At 38.2% G+C, this 22314-nt stretch overlaps 1 protein-coding gene across 1 annotated transcript in view; it reads left to right on the top strand.

Moving 5' to 3' along the window:
• The window catches only part of ITGA8 (integrin subunit alpha 8), a 141225-nt gene that overhangs the window by 109056 nt on the left and 9855 nt on the right, over nt 1–22314 (top strand). Inside the window, exons 25-28 of the mRNA XM_081933745.1 lie at nt 422–580; nt 719–841; nt 4785–4898; nt 13288–13389. Of these exons, the coding sequence (XP_081789871.1) occupies nt 422–580; nt 719–841; nt 4785–4898; nt 13288–13389 (498 nt within the window). The remainder of the gene's footprint in view (nt 1–421; nt 581–718; nt 842–4784; nt 4899–13287; nt 13390–22314) is intronic.

Raw genomic sequence — 22314 nt, forward strand, 5'->3', positions numbered from 1 at the left:
ACCCACAACACCCCCTGCCTCCCCAATCTGGGGAGGATGAATGTAATAGGGAAGAGACAATCTTTTGGATAACCTTGTGGCAAGCTACAATACATAGGGCTTTAAAGGTGATCAGCACTGATTTGCACACAGAAGCAAACTGGAAGCCAATGCAGCTCCTGCAGGAGAAGTGATATGTGTGCACATCTGTCTGTACAAAACCACACATGCCACTGCATTTTGAATCAGCATCTGGATGCTTTTCAAGGGCAGTCCCATGTAGACCTAATTAGATCTTCAATTTACACCATGATGGGGAATTTTTCATAGGTTTGGCTCAAGAGGTTGATAGGATTGCAGTAGTGTGGTAGGGATAATGTTTTAAAAATACATAATGATATGAATAAAAATTGCTAATTATTATTATTATTTGTTCAAATAGTTGCACAACATTGGGCCAAGTGCCATCAATGATACAGTCCTGTATGTGGAATGGCCAGTACTGAGCAAAACAGAATTTCTTCTTTACATCCTTCACATTCAGACACATGGACCTCTGAAGTGTCAAACAAGTTCTGCAATTAACAGTTTGGAAGTAAAGGTAAGAGAGTCTTGATTCTCCTGTTCACTGAAAGTTTGCTTTTTTAGGCTTTTAGAAATTTGATATTCTAGTCAGTTAATTCTATAATTCTACAAAAGTATTTAAAGCTCATTTAAAGCTCATTTCTGTTTTCTGTAGTTTACTGTCCCAGAAGACACTCCAGAGCTTGCTGCTTTTTTACGCAATTCCTCCATCTCTCACTCTGTTGGACGTAGGGAAGCCAAATTGGTGGAGTATCAAAAAAACTCTGCAAAAATTCTGGTGAGATAATTAGATATTTTTTGTGCTATGTATTCAGGGACCCTCGTTTTACATGATCATGGAAGAACTTTTTATAACTTGTCTTTGTGGGGAAGAAATATTCACAACACTCCCATTTTCCTTAACTCTCCTTGGTTTATTGTGTTCAGGCATGTAACACCATCACTTAAGGAACCATTTATAGTTAACTAATAGCAACAAGTTGTGTAACTCTTAGATCATTCTACAAATATAAAATTAGCTGTATCAAGACTGGACACAATAAGAGATTTTTTATTCACCTCCATATGCAGTTTAACTTTTGAGTCATAATGCTGTCTAAAAATACTTTTTGTTGTGTACAAGAAAATATCCTATCCATAAAGTCAGGTGGATTTCTCTGTTCTTACTACATGTAACATTCTCCATCCTGTTAGAGAATTAAAGACATAATAGCTGGGAAAAAGAGACAAACGTATAATCTGTGATTTACTTTTTATTCTATTGATTCTTCTCTATTTTAATTCAAAGCTATAATCAGATCTTTTATAATATATTTCATGCATGTTTAAACACTGGCATTATTTAGGTTTTTTTTAAAAAGACCTGTAAATTTAATAACCAATTAATAGTAATTCTCATTCTTCATTTCTTTTCCTGACTATCAAGACTAAGCAATTCTAAATTCTGGGATGGCTGTCTATGAAACAATTATTACTCAATCATAGAGAGTCTATTCATCCATAATGCTCCAAGACGTTGTTAATTTTTTGGTAATAACTAACCTTTAAACTACCAAAACATATTGAACAAATATCTGTCTCAATTGTTAAACTCTGTGTACAAATAAGTTGGGGAAGAATAACCTGTGATGTTATAGAAAACATAACAATGCAGGTTTTCCAGTAGTTTGATTCAAGTGGATTGGATTTAGACAGGTAGCATTTCACAATCTAGATTTTTCTCAACTTCTATTTTAAATACAAGCTGGAGACAAAGGGGAAAACAGGTTATGATTTATCAACTGTGTCACTATTTACATATCTCACCACCAAGAGACCATCTCCCATATACATTGATAGTGTGGTGCTACCACATTATCTTGCGTGAGAAATGTTCCACATGCATTTACAGCAATTGAAGGTTACGTCAAATCCTACCACTCCATGGTTATAATTTTTGAGAACTGCTTGTTGTGAGTGACAAGTCTTGCTTTAGCATAGTAAAAATGTTTGGCTCATTTTCTTCCTTTTTTAAAATTTCTGAACAGCATGTCAAACTATTTTTCTCCCTCTTTCAAAAATAAGTGGCTTATTCTTTGGAAAGGGCATCCTATTCAAAAATGGGAGAAAGTCCAAACTATCCTGGGAGTCTAGAAACGTCCATATAATCCTCAACTTAAAACCATTTGGTTAACAACTGTTCAAAGTTACCAGGGAACTTTTAAAAGTTACTTATGATCAGTTCTCGCACTTACAACTATGGCAACATCCTCATGGTCACAAGAACAAAATTTTAGTGCTGGACAACTGGATGTATTTAAAATGGTTGTGGTATCTGGGGTCATGTGATCACCATTTGGAACTTTTGAACAAGTTAATGGTGGAGGCCAAATTCATTTAATGACACAATTGCACAACTGAACTTAACAATTGTGGACAGAAAGTTTATAAAATGGGATCTGACTCATTTAACTTAGCAATGGAAAAATTGAGTTCAATTGTGGTCATAAGTCAAAAAATACCTGTAAAATGAGGAGGGCTTTTTTGAGTCCTGGCCTGTACATCTGTACATCTGTTCAATTGCTACAAAAATCACAACAAAATAGTCTTCAAATCTTATATGCATCTGTTTTTTGTTTTATTTTTTATGTATCTGACTTAGCCTTTAATTATGAAGCTCTTTTTTGATCTAGTATAACTGTGAATAGAAAGACATGTCTTCATTGCTCCTACATTACAGAGAATAAACACTTTGGCTAGATTAAAGAGTAATTAAATAAGAAAAGCTAAACAAATACTTCCTCTAAAATATTGCCTTTCAGTAAGTTCTGTATAATCAGTTTCCTGTTGAGGAAGTGGATGGGAGTTTAACAAAAAAGAAAACACAATCACTCGTTCAGTTTTAACGAAGAAACATTTGCTGTGATATTCTATAATTTGGGATACAAATTTAACTTTGCATTTACATAATGTAACATCATCTAACATTATTTTTCTAAGACCACATTTGATTTTACAGAAATCCAGCTTATGTAGTTCTGAACTAGGAGACTTGGGGATTTGAACATAGAAGGCTTATAACTTAATATTTGTCATGTTGTGAATTGGCACCCTCTTATATATACACATATGTAGAGATTGTTCCTTCTTGCCTATGATGTAACATCATTCAACTAATGATCACGTTCTAATTAACACAATGACTACTTATACTACTGATTATTTCTTCTGAAATGCTAGAAGCATGCTTAGCAAATGCCAATGATTTATTAACTATATCTCACAAAATGCTTGAATTCCCTGAACAGCACTGTGCTTTCAACATATTGTAATAAAAAGTGGATTTTCAGTATTCATTACATCCAAAATAAAATAGCAAAAGGAACTGAATGTTAAGCTGACTGATTCAAGAAACTATATTTTAAATATTGATGACATGATATGCAAGCTCATGCATCCTATTAGTAATGTTTTAGATTTTTTTTTAATTGACAATTTTCCAAATAGACAGTCTTTTTCTTAAGGAGGTGTAAACTGGTGTTATTTCTCTCTTTTAAAACTTAGCATTTTTTTTGTCTTTTACTAATTTTTAAAAATAAAAGCATTCTAGATTCCCCTGATGGAATTTGACTCTGTCAATATCTTCAATAAATCTATATAAATGTAATGTTTGTTTGTTTAAAATCTCAAATCTCCAAAAGTTCTTCACCGATTGCTTTGAAATTTTGACACATCGTTGCATTCGACTACGCATATGTTTTTATATACATATATTATATAGATGCACACCTGTGACAGGTAAAAACATGTGTTTTTTTGTAAAAACATGCTTTTTTGAAAACCAGTGCCATCTGCTGGACGTAAAAACAACACACGCTTTACCATAGCATTCATTTCTTGAGTATAGTATATTCGGAACAGTTCGGCCTCTCTCCAGCTTCATCCCGACGGTCCCTTTATATCTGTGGCTGGGCTGCAGCTGCATCCTTTCCCCTTTCCGCCCCTCCTCCGATGAGCTTCGCCATTTCCACCAAGGGGAGCCGAAGCCTTTCGGCCTCTCCTTCCCCTCTCTCTCCTCCCCTCCCATCAGGCCTTTACTGTCTGCGGTGGGCGGCACCTGCCCCATCCCCCGGCCACCTCCTCCCACCCTTAAGCCGGCCTCCCCCCGCCCAGCCCAGTGGATTTCCAGAGGAGGTGGAACGTCTCCTCAGCCCAGCCGGCTGCGCGCGCTCTCCACCCCCCTCACAGGGAGCCAGCTACAGCCTCGCCAAGGTGGCTCTGGCGGGGCAGTGCCGGTGCCAGCCTGAGGCGCAGTGGGGCTGGGGCGGCTGCTGGGTGCCCCGTGAGGCAGCCACTGCAGCAGCGATGGTATCTCTGGATGGGGCCACGGCCAGCGGAGGCTGCCCTGCATCCGCGTCGCCAGGGGCAACTCCTTTCTCCTCCTCCTCCTCCTGCTCCTCAGGGAACGCCAGCCGCCTCCTCTCACCGCCACCCCTGAGGGAAGCCGGGTCGGGGGCGGCGGCCTCCTCCTCCTCCTCTCCTCTTCAGCTCGGTCAGGCCGGGGCCTGTGGGAGCGTCCTCCGTGGAGGTTCTTGTAGGGCCCCCACTTCCATGTGGGGGCCGCCTCTGCCGGGAGACTTGCGCTTTCTCTTTGCTTTCTTTTCCATTTAACCAGACTGGGCCACAGCAACACGTGGCCCGTTACAGCTAGTAATTAATATATCTTTTTACTTTGTATACAGAACTGCACAAATGTGGAATGTTTAATGATCACCTGTTCAGTGGGGCTCTTGGAAAAAGGGAAAAGTGCTGCCTTGAAAATCCGATCTCGTTTATGGGCTTCAACATTTCTGCAGGTAAAGAAATAAATAAGAATAGCACTTAGACTTATATACTGCTTCACAGTGCTTTACAGCCCTCTCTAAGCAGTTTACAGAGTCAGCATATTGCCCCCAACAATCTGGGTCTTCATTTTACTGGCTGCGAAGGATGGAAGGCTGAGTCAACCTTGAGCCTAACTGCAAGCTATCCTGTGCATAGAATAACTCTGTAAATACAAACATATTGTAAGCATAAGTGCCTCTTGCTTCTCACAGATACCAGCAGTCCCATTTTACTACAGTTCATGCATCAACTAGGAACCATTTTGATTTAATAATCATCAATTTCATTAAATAGGAAAAAAAATACTTTTTCTAATGTTTGCAATGTACTATTTTTAAACTTGTAATAAAATATACAATGTATGAACCTGTTTTGAAAATAAGGAAGAGCGGGATCTGATTTCCCAGATCTTCAGCTTTCACTTCCACTTAGTGACTAGACCATATTAGCTCTCAAGAAAATGCACGGACTGTGTCATTCCATCAATCAATTTATATATTTTTTCTGGAAAGTATGTAAATCTTGCCATATGTTAGTCCCAAATTGCTCTCAGTTGATAAGTTGATTTCAGGATCACATAAATGAATGTGTGAATCTATTATATTATTCTAGAGCAGCGATGGTGAACCTTTTTTGGCTCGCGTGCCACAAGTGGGGGGAGCGCAGGGGGGTCGTGTGCGGGCGTGCCGCACCCATAATGCAACGTGCGATCCCCCAGTGTGCATGCGCGCACAACGTGCCCCCCCATTTTTACATGCTTTTTTTGCCCTCCCCAGGCTCCAGAGGCTTTATAGGAGCCTGGGGAGGGCGAAAAGAGCCCCCCGCCCCCCCGAGGCCCTCCGGAGGCTTCAGGGACCATCCGGAGGCTTCCCTGAAGCCTTTGGAACGCTTAAAACCACCCTCCGAGCAAACCGGAAGGTTGCTCGGAGGGTGGTTTTAAGCCCTCCGAAGGCATCAGGGAAGCCTCCGGACGGTCCCTGAAGCCTTCGGAACGCTTAAAACCACCCTCCGAGCAAACCGGAAGTGACTTCCGGGTTGCTCGGAGCGTTGTTTTAAGCATTCCGAAGGCTTCAGGGACCGTCCGGAGGCCTCGCGTGCCCTGACAAATGGCTCTGCGTGCCATAGGTTCGCCATCACTGTTCTAGAGCATTGACTTAAGCAATCTTTCTTTCCAAACTACCCACAGATCACACTTATTTATTTATTTATTTATTCTTCGCATTTCTAAACCGGGCGCGTCCCAAGGGAAGCCCCATGTAGAGAAACTTCAAAATAGGAAACTCATCTTACTAAGAATTCCATTCTGTAACTCAATGTGATATATTACAAAACAACGGAACAATTATTGCTTTCAGATATGAAAGTATAATCGTGATTTAATCCATTATCATTAATTTTAAGAATAAAGAATGCATTTTCCATTTCAATGAATTTTATGTTTATATTGATTTTGTGTAATTTATTCAATGATAGGCTAACTTTTCACAGTATTAAAATAACACTTGCTGACTCTTCAATCTTGCAGCTAATTGTAATCTGTCATGCTAAAGCCTAACATTTTATCACAAACTGGAGCTATATGAAGTGAGATGATTAAACAAGCTTGAATAAACAATGAGCTTAAGGTCTCCCCCAAAGCCAACAAAGATAATGAAGCCTGTTGAATCAAAGCCAAGAAGAATAAGGAAGAATTTGGCTGTGTTTCAAAACTTGAATGTAAACAGAAACATATGTTAAATTTTGTCATTGATGTAGTTGAATCTTCAAATCATCAGTTGTCTAATTCATACAAATAATAATTAGCCTTATTTTGTTATTAATTGTATTTCTAGTATGATTTCTATTGATTTTCTATATAAATACAGTACACAGCCACTGAAAAGGCAATATGTACAGTATAGCATAGAATAAGCAATGGGGACCTCCAAAGTCTCAATATGCCCACAATTCTTCTCTGGGGGGCCTGCCAAGTTCTTTACCCACCCACAGTTTATGGGGGGTGGGGAAATGTGTCCGAAGCATCATACCAGTCTTACGTTATAACAAGACAATAGATTATATAGAACACCAATTTAAAAAGAGAAACATGATGGCTTATTTGGAAATAGATTACAGCCTAAAATGCCCAGAGAGTATATAGCCTTAAAAGTCTTAGATGTGACAAATAGACTTTGAAGATTGTCACAGAATTATACTTTTTGATGTCATAGAAAGGAAGCTTACTAAATGTTTAGTTTATAAATATATTCACTATAATAACTTGATTTAATAATTTTCATTGAAATGAAAGTTATTTTTGTCCTGGGTCTCCTTAATGGACGTACCCTTCACCAATACCATTCATTGGATGCATGCAATCCTTGGCCTAAAAAAATGTGTGTTCCACTCACTACCTTAGAAGATTATCCATGATACTGCTGTTCCTGTGTAAAAAGATTCCCTGCACCCACACCCACCCCGATATAACTAAGCAAGACAGACGCAATGGAGCTTAGTTATATGGAATTAGTGGCAAACTCATCTCACAGATTAGATGATCTGAAAAGAAATATGAATTCTCCTCAATGGAATTCACCAGTGAAAGTGGATAAAACAGTTACTTTCTTTTCTTTCTCCTCCTCTATCTTCTCTCAGAAATCCCACCTGTAGCCCAGATGCCCTTTACTTTGTCCTTACACGCCTTGCTTAGCTTATATACGTTTGGAGTGGGTTATTGATTTCTGCTGTTGTGCTTCATGGAGACCAAAGCAGGCACCATAATCCATCACTAGCCCCACTGAGAACTCATTTAAATTGTTTTAACTACTTAGGTGGGCTGATAGGTGATGTGCTTTCCAAATTACCTCTGTCTGAGTTTGGATAGAATGCAAACAGATTCTGTACGCAGCATGTCTTGAAAGCACTTAGCTATTTGGAATCCAGGTATCCATATATTTCACATTTGCTGAAAGTGAAACTCATTTTTAGGATGATAATAGATTTGAATATGTTTAACATTTGAATAGGTGCTAGTACTCCAGAGAATGATTTTAAAAAAATCATTGCAACCAGATTTTTGTGGATCTCACTAAAACCCTTCGCCTTCAGAACATAGATATAAAATTATAAAGCTTAATAGAAGAAAGCATTCTTCACTTTTTGTCTAACAGGTTTAGCCTCTGCCAAAGGTAAAGATAAATAAGGAAGATTGATGTGAATGCCTTTAAAATGTCCCCAACTTACATTTGAATGAGGCACTTTGGTCTAGTGGTTAAGGCACCAGTTTAAAAAGCAGCAGACTGTTTTCTACTCCTACCTTAGCCATGAAAGCCAGTTGGGTGGTCTTGAGGTGGCACTCCCTCTCAGCCCAATTCATCTCACAGGGTTGTTATTGTGGAGGAAAGGAGGAGGAAGTTATGTTGTATATTTTCACTGCCTTCAGTTATTTATAAAAATAATAAAGGTAGGATACAAATAAATAAGTAAACAAACAAACACATTGATTAGGATCCTGAATAGCACAAAAGTCCTATTTTCATGGCATGCTTACATATCTTCATGCAATGATAAATGGCGTCCCTTTTAATATATCTATAAGCAAATATGATTCAGAGATGATGTAGTGCGATCAAGTCCCAGATCCAATCTTCTTCAGACAAACTGAAAATAATTTCGGGGGGGAAAGCAACAACCTTAAATCTATATTGCAAAACTGTCCCAGTATTTAGCACATTAGCTTATAATTTGAATAATTCACTGTTTCTACTATTTCACCAAAATTGAATATTTAAGCACTAGAAGCTTAAATCTGGCCACACACAAGACAAATATGTCAATTGAATATATAGGAATGAAAAATATAGGGTAAATTTTTCCAAAAGAGATATGGAGGATTCAGCTGCAGGTTGCTGCTGGTTGAGAATATTGTATGTGTTCTACCACAGATAAATTGCTTTGCATATTGAAATGATGTACAATGTTTTCCCAAATCAATTCCTCCCGTCTTCAATTTATATTAAGTGATAAAAATTGAATTCCTAGAGCTTATGAAGCAATTGTGAGGATTCCAAGGCACAGTTTAGATTTTTAAAAGAAGTTTGGCATATGATAATCCCCAGGAAATGTACTGCAGTAGGTGAAAGGGTCAAAATTGAAAAAGTTGTGTCCACTAGATGAGGAACTGGTTAAATGGAAGAAAAGCAAAAATAACATGATTATTAAAATATCAAAAAGTAGACCTTCAAGTTGAAAGAAAGTTGCAAATAACAGTTGTTAACTATTTTTGTTTATATTTTTGATGCCTATCACTGACCAGTGCAAGATCTATTTTATTCTTATTAACATTTGTAGAATAGAGGTGGGAGTACATTGATGGCATTTACAGATAACCCTATCTGGGAGAGACAGTATTATTACTACAGGAAGCCATCAAGAAATTATACAGAGTGAACTGGGTGATCCCATGACCTCAAATAAGGAAAGTGGAATGCAGTGAAAAATGCAAACTGTTGTGGTCATATACCAGGGGATTAATGATAAACATGTTTTCCATCTTTGTGGATTCAATAGCTGGAAATAATTTTAAAAGATTGGGAAAAGAGATAACATTAAAACATCACATGGGATCATGTATTATAGTGGGGATTGTTATTTTATCTTAAGAACTCATTTTACAGAAGACTTTAATATCATAGGAGGATTCTATGTTTCATGTTAAAATTGAGTATCTTTCTTCCTTCCCCTCTTGTATTATTGTGTCAATAATAGTGGACATTGGCAATAATAAAGTAGAAATCAAAGCTGTTTATAACAGTCCTGCCAAAAAGTACTATCTGACTTATTGAGATCATCTAGAGAGAAAAGAATTTGAGACTAAACCATGTCTCTTTCTATTGTGCGATTATAAGAATAAAATCAATAAGTGCTGTTCAGATTTCTTTTCATTTGCAGTTATGCAACATTAAGTCTAAACAAAACAGTGTAATATTAATCTAGTTGCTGTTTTGAAAAAACGGAAAGCTGCTTTAGAAGGAAAGACATTTTGAATCAGAAGACATCAAGGAAGAGATCCTTGACTCTTCTCCACATAATGCTTCTCTTGATCAAATTATTCATTCAAATCAAATAGTTTTCCTCCTTTAATGGGAATAAGCTTAAATGTGTTTGTTTAATTCTGATAACAAGTTTTATTCATTTCTATGCAACTTGTGCTGGATTTCCAAAATTAGCTGTATTTGATTCATATAAAAACCAGTACAAAATTATCTATGATGTCTGTAAAATCTCTTATTCTAAATATAAAGCTCAAACTAGCATTTACATTTTGAAGATAAAAATGATATCAGTGAGTATGATTTCAAATTTTAGAAGGTTCTGCTCCATGCTATAATATTTTCGTTCACCTCACTTCTAACTCCCTCTATCCCTTCCATCATCTTGACTGCAATATAATTGTCCTTTAGTATAATCCTCTGCAAATTAAATTCCTATCCTTTTAAACTTTGTACATCCTTTTGAAAGAAAAAAATTGCCTTTATGAGAAATTATTAGGTTTTCCCCTTCCCTTTCAGCTGAATTCTAGATTAATATTACTAATGACTTTAGTTGATAGGCTTAAGCCAAGTTGATGATTTTTGGATTCAGGTTCAAAGTAATTTTTGAATAAGCAGTGAATCAGGAAAATTGATCGTGTGGTCTCTTTCACAAAAGAATGGTCTATGTTTGAAGTATCTTGAAAAAATAGTTGTCTACTGTATTTGGATAGAACTTGCTCATGCAAATTTTAAAATTAACAAGGGGAAAGGGAAATATTCCATTCTCCATTTTTTTAAATTGTTGCTGTACATATAAATTAGCATATATGTATTGATTTGATGGCCACTCTATTGTCAGTGATAGGTATCAAAAATATAAATAAAAAGCAAACGCATGGTATGAAGAGAATATTTCAATGTTAGGTGTTCTGGATATCTGGAAAACTGCTTTGTGTTTTTTTTTAAATGTCTGGTGTTAATAATGCCAACATCTGTATTTAAGAAGAAGAGAGTTTGGTCAGCTGATTTTGTCCCAGAAGAAAAAAAACCAGAAACTCATCACTTGAGCTTTTGAATGAGTATCTGTTTGCTTATGCTCCACCCACCGTGGCAAAGGTCAAGATCTAGCCTACTCATAAATCCTCTTGCTGATGAGAGATAAAATAACTAAAGGAAGCCTGTTCAGAACAGCAGCTGCAAAGGGGAAAAGTAAAACTGCAAGAATGGGGGAGCATGCTGACACTGCAGGAAATTCCAAGGAATATAAATATTTATCACTAGTGAGATAAAAATTGTGGCCTCATTGAATATGTACCAAAAGGGGACCCAAAATTTGTCCTGTAGTAAAGAGCCAATGTGATCTTCCTTAGGGTGTACATCAGGAATCCGTCAGTGTATGTTTCCTTACAATACCAGTACTGCATATTGGCAAAAAATACAGTATTGGCAAAATATATCTTAAGAAGAGTAGAAATATCTTTAACTTATTTTTCTCTTAAATTGTTTGAGTTTCCAAGTGGATTTTGATATGTTTATTACAATTTTAATCACGACTTTGCAACTTTTATGTGCGATGATTTATACTAGATTGTTAAAATCATTCAGATCTTCTACCGATTATTCTGGGTTTCTGAAACTATAGGGCAGCTAATAAAAAGGAGATCCATACCCTCACTTGAAAATTCTCTTCAGATCATGCCTGTGTTTCAAAATAATAATACTGTGAAACTGTCGTTTACATCGATGGACAAAAGGGGGGGAAATTAAAAATGCTAACATTAGATTAGAACAGCACTTCCCAAAAAGGCAACACAATTCTTTGAAGCAATTCTGAAGTTCAACAGGAAAGTTAAGGGACATTAGGGTGCTGTAGGAAAATATATGCTTTTCACTCTACAGCACCCTGTAGAGAGACAGATCTTTCCCAGAGTTTATAGTGTCTTCTTTCGCAACTGTACTGTATAAGTCAGAAATTATAAAGAATTTGATTATGGTTATAGTGATTGTAAAGGTTAGAAGACATTACTAAAATGATGAGTGATAACCATAAAGTGAGAATATTTTAATAAAATGAAAAGGAGGATATTTAACAAACAAGTGTAAAATGCTGCACCTGGATTGGAGAAAATGAAAGGCCTAGGTGTGGGATGGAGAAGATATGGTTTGGCAAAGAAGACATGTCAGACTTGTAGAACACAAGTTAAATACGATCCCATTGCTTAAAAAAAATGCAAATGCTACTTTAGGGCACATTAACAGAAGCAGAGTCCAAACCATGGAAAATAATTGCTCCACTTATTCTGCCCTGGTTAGATTCTTTCAGTGTTGTTCTATATATCCAGTTTTGGGCACCACCATTTAAAATGGACACCAATAGGTCAGAAGAGGGCTATTACACTGATGAGGGACTTAAATATGTGTTGCTTGGCTCTCCACCTATTGGAGAAGAAAGGGTATCCATCCTAAACTTTTTCTCTGTACTAATTGATAACAGAATACAAAGCCACACATAAAGGACATAGAAAGGGCCAAGATGTAAAAACTCAAAAGTTCATAGTCTCTGTTCCAGTGTTGTGAGACCTAGATATAGGGAACATCTCAGATAAATGTGGAGGACATTTGAATTATTTATTTAACATGATAATTTTATTCACAAGGCTACATCAAGAACGCTTCCTGATTAGACTGACAGGCTGTTTCAGGGATGAGAAAACAAGTATGTTTTAGATAATTTGGCCTCAAAATTATTAGCTGTACCCAGCCTGGCCATTGGTAAGATATTGGAATGCTTGTCCAAAACATTTGATAAGCAATAATTCTTTTCCCATAGCTAGTCCTGCATTTTGTTCCCATAGGATCCAAGCAAAGAAGCTCACAGGCTGAATGTGGAGACAACAGTGTTTGTTTAACTGCCCTCTAGGAAGTGATAATTAAACTATCTAACTGAGTGTCAACGATTTCAAAGGTTTTTAACCAATAATAGCCACATTCTCCATAAATTTACTTACTCTTCTCTAAACTTTCTAAATTTGTGGATCTCCTATGAGGAGGCAATAAATTATTTAGTTGAATATATGCTAAATAACGAAACATTTTATCAATCCTGATTCTTTCTATAACTACTAACTTTTAATTCTATTATTGTGAAAGAGAGAAAAAAACATTTATCTACTTTTTCTATTATGTATACAGATTTATATATTTTTATCTTGTTTTCTCTCTGCTTTCTTGTTCATCTCCTTTCTAAGTCACAAACTCACTGTCTGCCATTATAGGAGGGATTTATGAATCAATTTATTTATTCGCTTAAAAACACTAATTGAAAGTTTTTCTGTATCATATTTTTCAGAGGAAAAATTACCGCTATGCTCTTTCCATCAGTGTGTCATTTGAAGTAAAGAAGATGCCATACAAAGTTCAGCCAACAAAACTTCCTAAAGGAAGCATAGCTGTGAGTAGCAGTGAAAATAAATATAGAACATTAATGTCCGTTGTTTGGATAATTTTGATTACTGTGACAGAATATATTTATAGACAGGAGTTTCAAGATAAGAGTTTCCTGTGTTTTCTAATGGAGATCCAGTTTTTGAATTTTTTTTTTTAAAGATAGTCATCTGAGTTTTCAAATAATTTACATGTTGGTTGTGTTTCCATGTTAATAGTTGTTGTATATAATGGCAGAAAATGAAAATCCCAATATATCAGGGATAGATATGCTTCTGGTACATTATGCTCTTGGAAAGGGCAATAGTCACAGGGAATGAGGTAGTAATGAGGTAGATACATCATGAGCAAGAGTGTGTTACACATATGCTGCAGTACATGTTTGTTTGCTTATAATTCACATTTCTAAAATCACCCAATTTCTCGACAAAATAGTGGGTGAGGATATATGGTTGAGTATTATCAACTGATGGTAGCTGACACAATGGCATCAGATGACCTCGCCTAGAAGATTCATGTAGATGTTAAATGGAAGGGGTATAATACCAAGCCCTAAGGCATTTTACATGTGAGAGACTTGGGATTTTATCTTTTCCTATTAACTTTGATTGGATTCACATGTAGAAAGGAAGAACAAGAAGCCTATCTGAAAAGGTTCCAGATAAACTGCTTCATCTAAGACCTCTTATAGCTAGAGTCTTGCAGAAATTGGAGATCAAAGACTATAAAACAGATGTCCAGGACTGTTGCATTTAGTGGTTTTTTTTTTAAGAAGGAGATGCGACCACTTTCAAAGCAGATAAATCACATCCTTCTTCCTTCAGGAAGTTATATGGACCCAGTCACATGGCATCTTCTAGGGGATATTCACCAATCAGAAAGGATTTATATATAATAAGTAGTAGGAGTAGATTATTAGCCCCAAGGTCCTTCCTCAGGAATTACAAGATCAAACACTTCCCAGGAAACTGAACTTGCATTGACTGGATCTCTCCATTCTAAATCTAACACTAAACAGATCCAAACAACATTGTTTGTTAACGTCTAACAATATTCTTCATAGCAGCCTTGCAAATATTACAATCTATTTCTTCATAGAAAGCAACAGGTGAGATTAAAAAGGGACCTTTTGTCACTTTTATTGCCACTATATAATCAATGATGAGACTAGTGAAGTATAACTATTTATTCTATTTATTTACTTATTTGTATTCTGACTGTATTATTTTTATAAACGACTCAAGATGGCGAACATATGCAACACACCTTTCCTCCTCTTATTTTCTCCTCAACAAAAATACTGTGGAAACTAATCAAGGAGAGAAGCAACTTAGAATTGAAGAGAAATTTCCTGACAGTTAGAACAATTAATCAGTGGAACAGCTTGCCTCCAGAAGTTGTGAATGCCCCAACACTGGAAGTATTTAAGAACTTGTTGGATAGCCATTTATCTGCAACGGTATAGGGTTTCCTGCCTAGGCAGGGGGTTGGACTAGAAGATCTCCAACGTCCCTTCCAACTCTGCTATTGTATTGTATTGTATTACTGTGAGGTGTGTAGGACTGAGAAAGAGTGACTGGCCCAAAGTAACCCAGCTAGCCTTCATGATTAAGGTGGGACTTTAATTTATAGTCTCCCATTTTCATGGTTCATAATAGTTAAGGCATCAGGCTAAAAACCAGAAGACTGTGAGTTATAGTCCTGTCTTAGACTCAAAGTGACCTTGGGCTAGTCACTTTCTCTCAGCCTTAGGAATGAGGCAATAGCAAAGCATTTCTGCAAAAGTCTTGTAAAGAAAATTGCAGGATTTGTTCAGGCAGTCTCTGAGAATTCGACCTGAAAGAATGGGGGGAAATATCCATAATGTAGCATATTTGGTTTAATTCATTATTTGTTTTTTTTTTTCAATACTGTAGTTCTTTTTGCATCTCTTCTGTGGTTTCAACAGGAAAGGACCATAGTAAAAATTATTAATATTCAATTCCCAATGGGTGATGTCTTAAAAAACATGGATTGAGCTGGCTTTTTATGAGTTTTTTCATACTCCCCCTGCTCTGTTCGGGGTGAAATTTGATACTGCTTTGTCCATAAAGCCTATTTGACAGCTTAAAATTAAAACATGTATTTCCTGCCTCAGAAGAGTTTGGGAAGTAACATATGTAACTTTGTTGACAAGATCCTGCACTTAGGAATTGAGAAGTCCACTTTTAGTCTTCAGAGTTAGAAGTTCTATGGTTTGAGGTAAAAGATCTGACTGTTTCTGCCTTTTATCTCAAGAGCTGACAGTTCTGAAATGGTAAAAATATTCCAGAAAGACAGATTGGAGCTTGTACCCCATGGTTACTATGGTATTAATATCTTCATACTTAACAGTGATCTGTTTGTTCTGCTTTTGTATGATATCTAAGATAGAGTCCACCTTAGCCCAGTGGTGTTGAGGTAGCTGGCATGTCTTCCTGTTTTGAGATTTTATGGTTCCCTAATAGCTTGTAATGTATCTGGGGCAGTGGTGGGTTTCAATTTTTTTTAGAACCTATTCTGTAGGTGTGGCCTGTTTTGTGGGAGTGGCTTGATGGTCATGTGACTGGGTGGGAGTGGCTTGGCAGTCGTGTGACTGGGTGGGCATGGCCATCTTGGAAAATGTGCTGAAACTCACTTAACAACGCTCTTGCTTAGCAACCAAAATTTTGGTTTGTAGTCATAAGTCAAGGACTATCTCTGCCTTCCTTTGCATGACAGCCTTGTCCTAGTAAACTATTTCTTCTTTCTGGCAATTTTCCTTTCTGTTAGAGGTATCAAAATGTAAAGGTTTCCTGCTGCAGCAGGGGGTTGGACTAGTAGCCTTCTAGCCCTAAATTGCTGTGCTGTTTTTCTTTTTTTCTGCTAACAAAGAAATCTGCCTGAGGCTCATTCCAGATGTCTGCCAGAGATAATGAGTTAATGACCCTAGAGAAAGTTTGGCTCCATTCACAAGCCTTTTAGAAACACAATGCTCATATTGCACAAACTCCAAAATTTCAAAAACATAAAACCATATAACCAATTTGTTCTTTCCTGCATCTTTTCAATTTAAAATTATTAAGAATTGTGGACTTCAACTCCCAGAATTCCACAGCCAGGCATGATCAGTTCCGATTTAAAGTGACAGCATTTGTTTTTCTCCTTTGCTAAATAAGTTTCCTTCTTTCTTTTTCTTTTTCTTCTCCCTTCCCCTCCTTCCTTCCTCCCTCTCTCCCTCCCTCCCCCTTTCTTTCAAACACACAAACAAACAAACACATTGCCTTTTCAAACTTGTAATCATTGAAGCTGGGCTGGATTTTTATATAGTTTTATCCAGCTGTGTGTGGGGGGAGGGAGAAATGGATGGGGACCTGGGGAGGAAGTCACTATACTTGGGGAGGGAGAGCAAGCACTGAGGAGACCACAGGAGGAGGCAGGAGGCCAAGCAAAAAGCCATGTTGTAGCACACACACTTTCCCCCAGCCCCGGAAGGCTTGGATCCACTATGTAAAAATCCAGCCCAGCTTCACTGATTACAGGTTTGAAAAGGCAACATGGCTCTGCCTGCAATCAAACTACACTTGGGGAGGGAGAGCACAAGCAAGCACTGAGGAGACAACAGGAGGAGGCAGGAAGCCAGGCAAAGAGCCATGCTGTAGCACATACACTTTCCCCCAGCCCCGGAAGGCTTGGATCCACTATGTAAAAATCCAGCCCAGCTTCACTGATTACAGGTTTGAAAAGGCAACGTGGCTCTGCCTGCAATCAAACTACACTTATTTTATTTATTTATTTATTTCTTAGATTTTTAGACCGCCCCTCTCCCCGAAAGGGACTCGGGGCGGTGTACAGTCAATACAAATAAAACCAGTCATAATAATAAAATACATTTAAGATACATTTGGAGGGGGAGATAGGCTGTACTAAGAAATAAATATATTCCAATCCTAAAAACATCACAATTAAAACCCCAAACCCAATTAAAATAAAATAAATCCCCGGGAGGTAAAACTAAGAAAGTGCCAGGCCAGCTGATTGAAATAGGTGAGTCTTTAACTTTTGCCGGAAGGAACGGAGGTCGGTGGTAGTTCGAATGTCTGGGGGGAGGTCATTCCAGAGGGTTGGGCCCATCACAGAGAAGGATCTACTCCTAGGTGTCGCCCGCTGGCATTGCCTAGCAGACGGCACCAGGAGGAGCCCCTCCCTGTGTGAGCGGATAGGTCGCAGGGACGTGTGTGGTAGGATGCGATCCTGCAGATAACTAGGTCCTATGCCATGGAGCGCTTTAAAGATGGTGATCAATACCTTGAAACGCACCCGAAAGGCCACAGGTAGCCAGTGCAGCTCGCGCAGGAGAGGTATTACGTGGGAGTAACGTGTACTTCCCATAATAACCCGCGCGGCTGCGTTCTGAACTAGCTGCAGTCTCCGGATGCGTCCCAAGGGAAGCCCCATGTAGAGGGCATTGCAGTAGTCCAGGCGAGACGTCACCAGCGCATGAGTGACCGTGCGCAGGGCACTCCGGTCCAGTAGGGGGCGCAATTGGCGCACCAGGCGAACCTGGTGGAACGCCCCCCTTGCCACGGCTGCCACATGGTCCTCCATTGACAGCCGGGCATCGAGGAGGACGCCCAAATTGCGCGCCCGCTCCATGGGGGACAGTTGTTCGCCCCCTATGGCCAGCGATGGAGTCAGCTGGCTGAACCGAGGTGCCGGTACCCACAGCCACTCGGTCTTGGAGGGGTTGAGTTTGAGTCTGTTGTCCCCCATCCAGACCCCGACGGCTTCCAAACACCGGGACATCACTTCGACAGCCTCGTTGGGGTGGTTTGGGGTTGAAATGTACAGCTGAGTATCATCAGCGTAAAGATGGTACTCAACCCCAAAACCATGGATGATCTCACCCAGCGGCTTCACATATGCGTTGAACAGGAGAGGCGAGAGGACCGACCCCTGTGGCACCCCACAAGTGAGTGGCCTCAGGGACGACCTCTGCCCCCCTGTCAACACACATTGCTTCCGGTCGGAGAGGTAGGAGCCGAACCACCGCAAAACGGTGCCTCCGACTCCCATCCCCTCCAACCGGCGCAATAGGATACCATGGTCGATGGTATCAAAAGCCGCCGAGAGGTCTAATAGGACCAGGATAGAGGAACAACCCCTATCTCTGGCCCTCCAGAGATCATCAACCAACGCGACCAAGGCTGTCTCAGTGCTGTGCCCGGGTCGGAAGCCGGACTGGCGTGGGTCTAGATAGTCGGATTCGTCTAGGTGTCGTGGAAATTGCTGCGCCACCACATTCTCAACAACCTTCGCCAAGAAGGGGAGGTTGGAGACTGGACGATAATTAGCTAGCTCCATTGGGTCGAGCGAAGGTCTTTTGAGCAAGGGTCTCATCACCACCTCTTTCAAGGCGGTTGGTAAGTATCCCTCACCCAATGAGGCGTTCACCAGGCCCAGGAGCCAGCCTCGTGTCACCTCCCAGGCTGCCAGTACCAGCCAGGAGGGGCACGGGTCCGTTAAACATGTGGTGGGTCGCAGCCGTCCACGCAACTTGGGGAGGGAGAGCACAAGCGAGCCAGGGTCCTTCCCTCCAGCCTTTGCCCAAAGCCCCCCACAGCACCAGGAAGATAAAGTTTGAATTCCCCCCCTCCCTCCGATCCACACGTACCTTTTCCATCTGCTTCAGAGAGGACTTCAACTCTGCTCTTGCCTGGGGTCCTCTGAAGAAGCCCCACCCTCGCTTCCTTCTCCTTGAGAAGTGCCTTGCAAATAGGCTGCAGGGCAGGGGAGCATACCGGTATGGTGGCGGGGCCACGCCTCCGTGGAACAGGTATGCAAAAGTATGGCAAATTTCTGGAATCAGTACGCCCAAAGAGGTGCGAATCGGCAGGAACCCACCTCTGATCTGGGGTATCATTTAAAAAGTGGAAACCATTTTGTTCATTCCTAATATCCAAGGTTCAGAAAGATACTTATTTACATTATAGTTCCACTTACTTATCCAAAAGGAGAGACTATTAGAAACAGATCTTGAACAAAACAGATAATATCTTTTGGTAACTGAAATTAACAGAAAGGAAGAATGCCCTCCAAATGTGTTGAACTATAATTTACATAATCCACAGCTAAAGTTCAAAGCCACTCTATGGTATGCATTATTCTCTAAAGCATTTTAGATCTTTTTGTGCATAATGACATTTAGAGAAATCGGTAAGTTAGGTCTATCTTCCAATCTGTACATATGTTCTTTAAAATAGCTGATAAGTATTGTCTCCATCTGCATTGGTGTGCTGTCCTGCAGGTGTTAGCCTGCTGTCCAAAAGAAATGTCTGAAAATATGCAGAATGATCAGATATATGTTTTTTAAGGTCTACTTGAGGATGAGGGTTATTTTTCCAAACAGATGTTTTATTGCCAGATGCCCAAAACAGACTATAAACTCTTGAAAAATGATAGTGCTTTTATGTCTTTTCAGAACTGGCTATGTTTTATAGAGATTTGCCAATTCTATAACTTGATGTGTTGTAGACAGCAATTCTTTTCAAGTCTTTACTGACTATGTTTTTTATACGGTTCTCCAGAAATCAATCAATAGAATATTAATTGTAGCTCCAGGAAAGAAATTTGAAATATTACGATTCTTTACGTGAGTCAAAGTAAGGGTTGAAAATGTTTAGAAATACATATAAGCAATCTTCAACTTTATTATAATTCAGAACAGTCCTCATACAGATTTGATTTTCTTTTTCCTACTTATAAAAGACTTGTACAACAAACTTTAGAGATTGTTGCTAAACAATTACTTTCCAGAGATACATAAGCATTATGGAGATGTCCACCAAAAATTGGCCAGACACTATTTCTCTATCAGTTAATTACATCCTCAGTAAAAACTTCATTGCTGCTCTTTATATTGTATTGTTGATGTAGTTGATGATTCCGAGTGTAATCAACAACTAAGCATTCCTGATCTTGTTAGTACATTTGTAATGTATAGAAATAATAGACCAATTGCCATGTGGATAAAATAGTCTTGAAATTTTCAGGAAAACTGGTGAGGAGAAAGTAAGAAAGAGGAGAAAGCTGTGATGTCATAATGTCAATTCTTCCCATTATTATTCTATCCGTGTGTGTCATATCACAAGTACATTAAAAAGTACATTAAAATGCATAAAAATGCATTAATTGTACTTATGGATATTTATAATAGGAACTGATATATCTTACTTAGAAACCCCTCTTGCTAATTGATTAAAAATGTGCTTTCCAATCTTCCTTCAACTCAACTTTTCCCAACTTCTAGTTATGAGGATAGTATAATTTCCAGAATTACCATTGACTATAGGCAGCAGTGAGCATAGTCTTGACCTAATATGGAAGAAATCATATTAGGTTTACAATGCATCCAAAGAAGCAGAAAAATATTATATCATGTGATTAATTTTCTTATAATTATTTTAACTTTTTCTATGTTTACCTTGCATGTATGAATACAAAGAAGTAAGAACTTTCTTGAATCAGACTAAGGAACCAACATCCAGCATTCCTTTTCCAATAAATTAGCTGCTTTCCAGGAGGCCCATAAGTAAAATAGCTCACCTTTATTGTTAGTGCCCAGTACTATTAATCAGAGACATATTGTTCTTAGATTTTAACCTTCATTTTAAATCATTTTCACTGTTGCCATGTTCATCTGGATAGTATTTGGTATCTGAAGCAGCAATATATTTAATGCAGTGTTTTACTGTGGTGCAGTTGGCACCAAAGCCTTTCCCAATTAAAGGGGGCTGGGTGTGGGACTATGTACAACTATATGGCTATCGCCATGTCACTTTTGGATTTACCTGTTGTCAAATAAATATAGAGTATGCTTTCTCATTTGTATTTCTATTGTAGTTTTTCTTTTGTAACATCTTTAAAATTAGTCTTACAAATTTCCTCATTTCTGATTCTGCCTTTCTCCACTTAAATACTGTATGAAAATGAACAAGACCATTATTGCATAGTAAAAAGTACATATGATATATATGCCACTTTTGAGGCTTGTGAATATAAGATCGTAAGAAATATTCCTTCAAGATAGAGAACCTTGTAAGAAAAACATTTAATAGAGTTTAGCTCACTCTCAAAAGTTTCCTACCATGTTGTATGGCAATGTTTTCTATTAATTAGTTGTGTGCTTTTAAAAAATGAGATTTGTGTCGTAAAGAAAAGTGGCCATCCTCTGGCTAAAAGCAAAACTATAATGTCTTCCTCAATGAGTCTTCCTCAATGAGTCTTCCTCATTATTTTTTTTAGAAATTTTGATGTATAAAAATTATTAATTTTGATCAATATTATTTTTCCTGGAAAACAAAGATCATGATTTGACATTTAATCCCCACTGAGGATTGTGTAGAATTTAAAACAGATATATGCACACAGAAAGAGCTTTCTATAAATTAGGCCTGTATTCCATGAATATTTAGTTGAAAAAATGAAAGAGGTTTAAATATGCACTGGAGAGGTTTCACAGGAGCCCTTTTTTAAAAAAAAGTTTCATAAAACTTAATCTTGAAACCAGGGTGAAAGAGTGTGGAAAGGAATGCCAAGGAGGAATCACTAGGAGAAAAAAGGCAGATACTGTTAGATCTCTATAAAAGTTTCCACATCTGTATCACCAGCCCTGTAAGATAAAAGGATGAACAGAAAATATTTGTTAAGCCTTTCATCTCTAGTTTTCTGATATTTTTAATGCAACAAAAATGTTTTCAGAAAAATATAAAACACTTATGAATTATTACTGACTTTTTTTATAAAATAGAACTAAATATAAATCCACATGGAAAAATGTAGAAACTATCCAAGTTGCAGAACGTTGACTTTGGTTTTACGAATTAGATAGATTTGCTGTTATAGAAATGGCTAGTTATATACTAATATATAAAAG

This window comes from Natrix helvetica (genome assembly GCF_964273705.1).
Source record: "Natrix helvetica genome assembly, chromosome: Z".
Lineage (NCBI taxonomy): Eukaryota > Metazoa > Chordata > Lepidosauria > Squamata > Natricidae > Natrix > Natrix helvetica.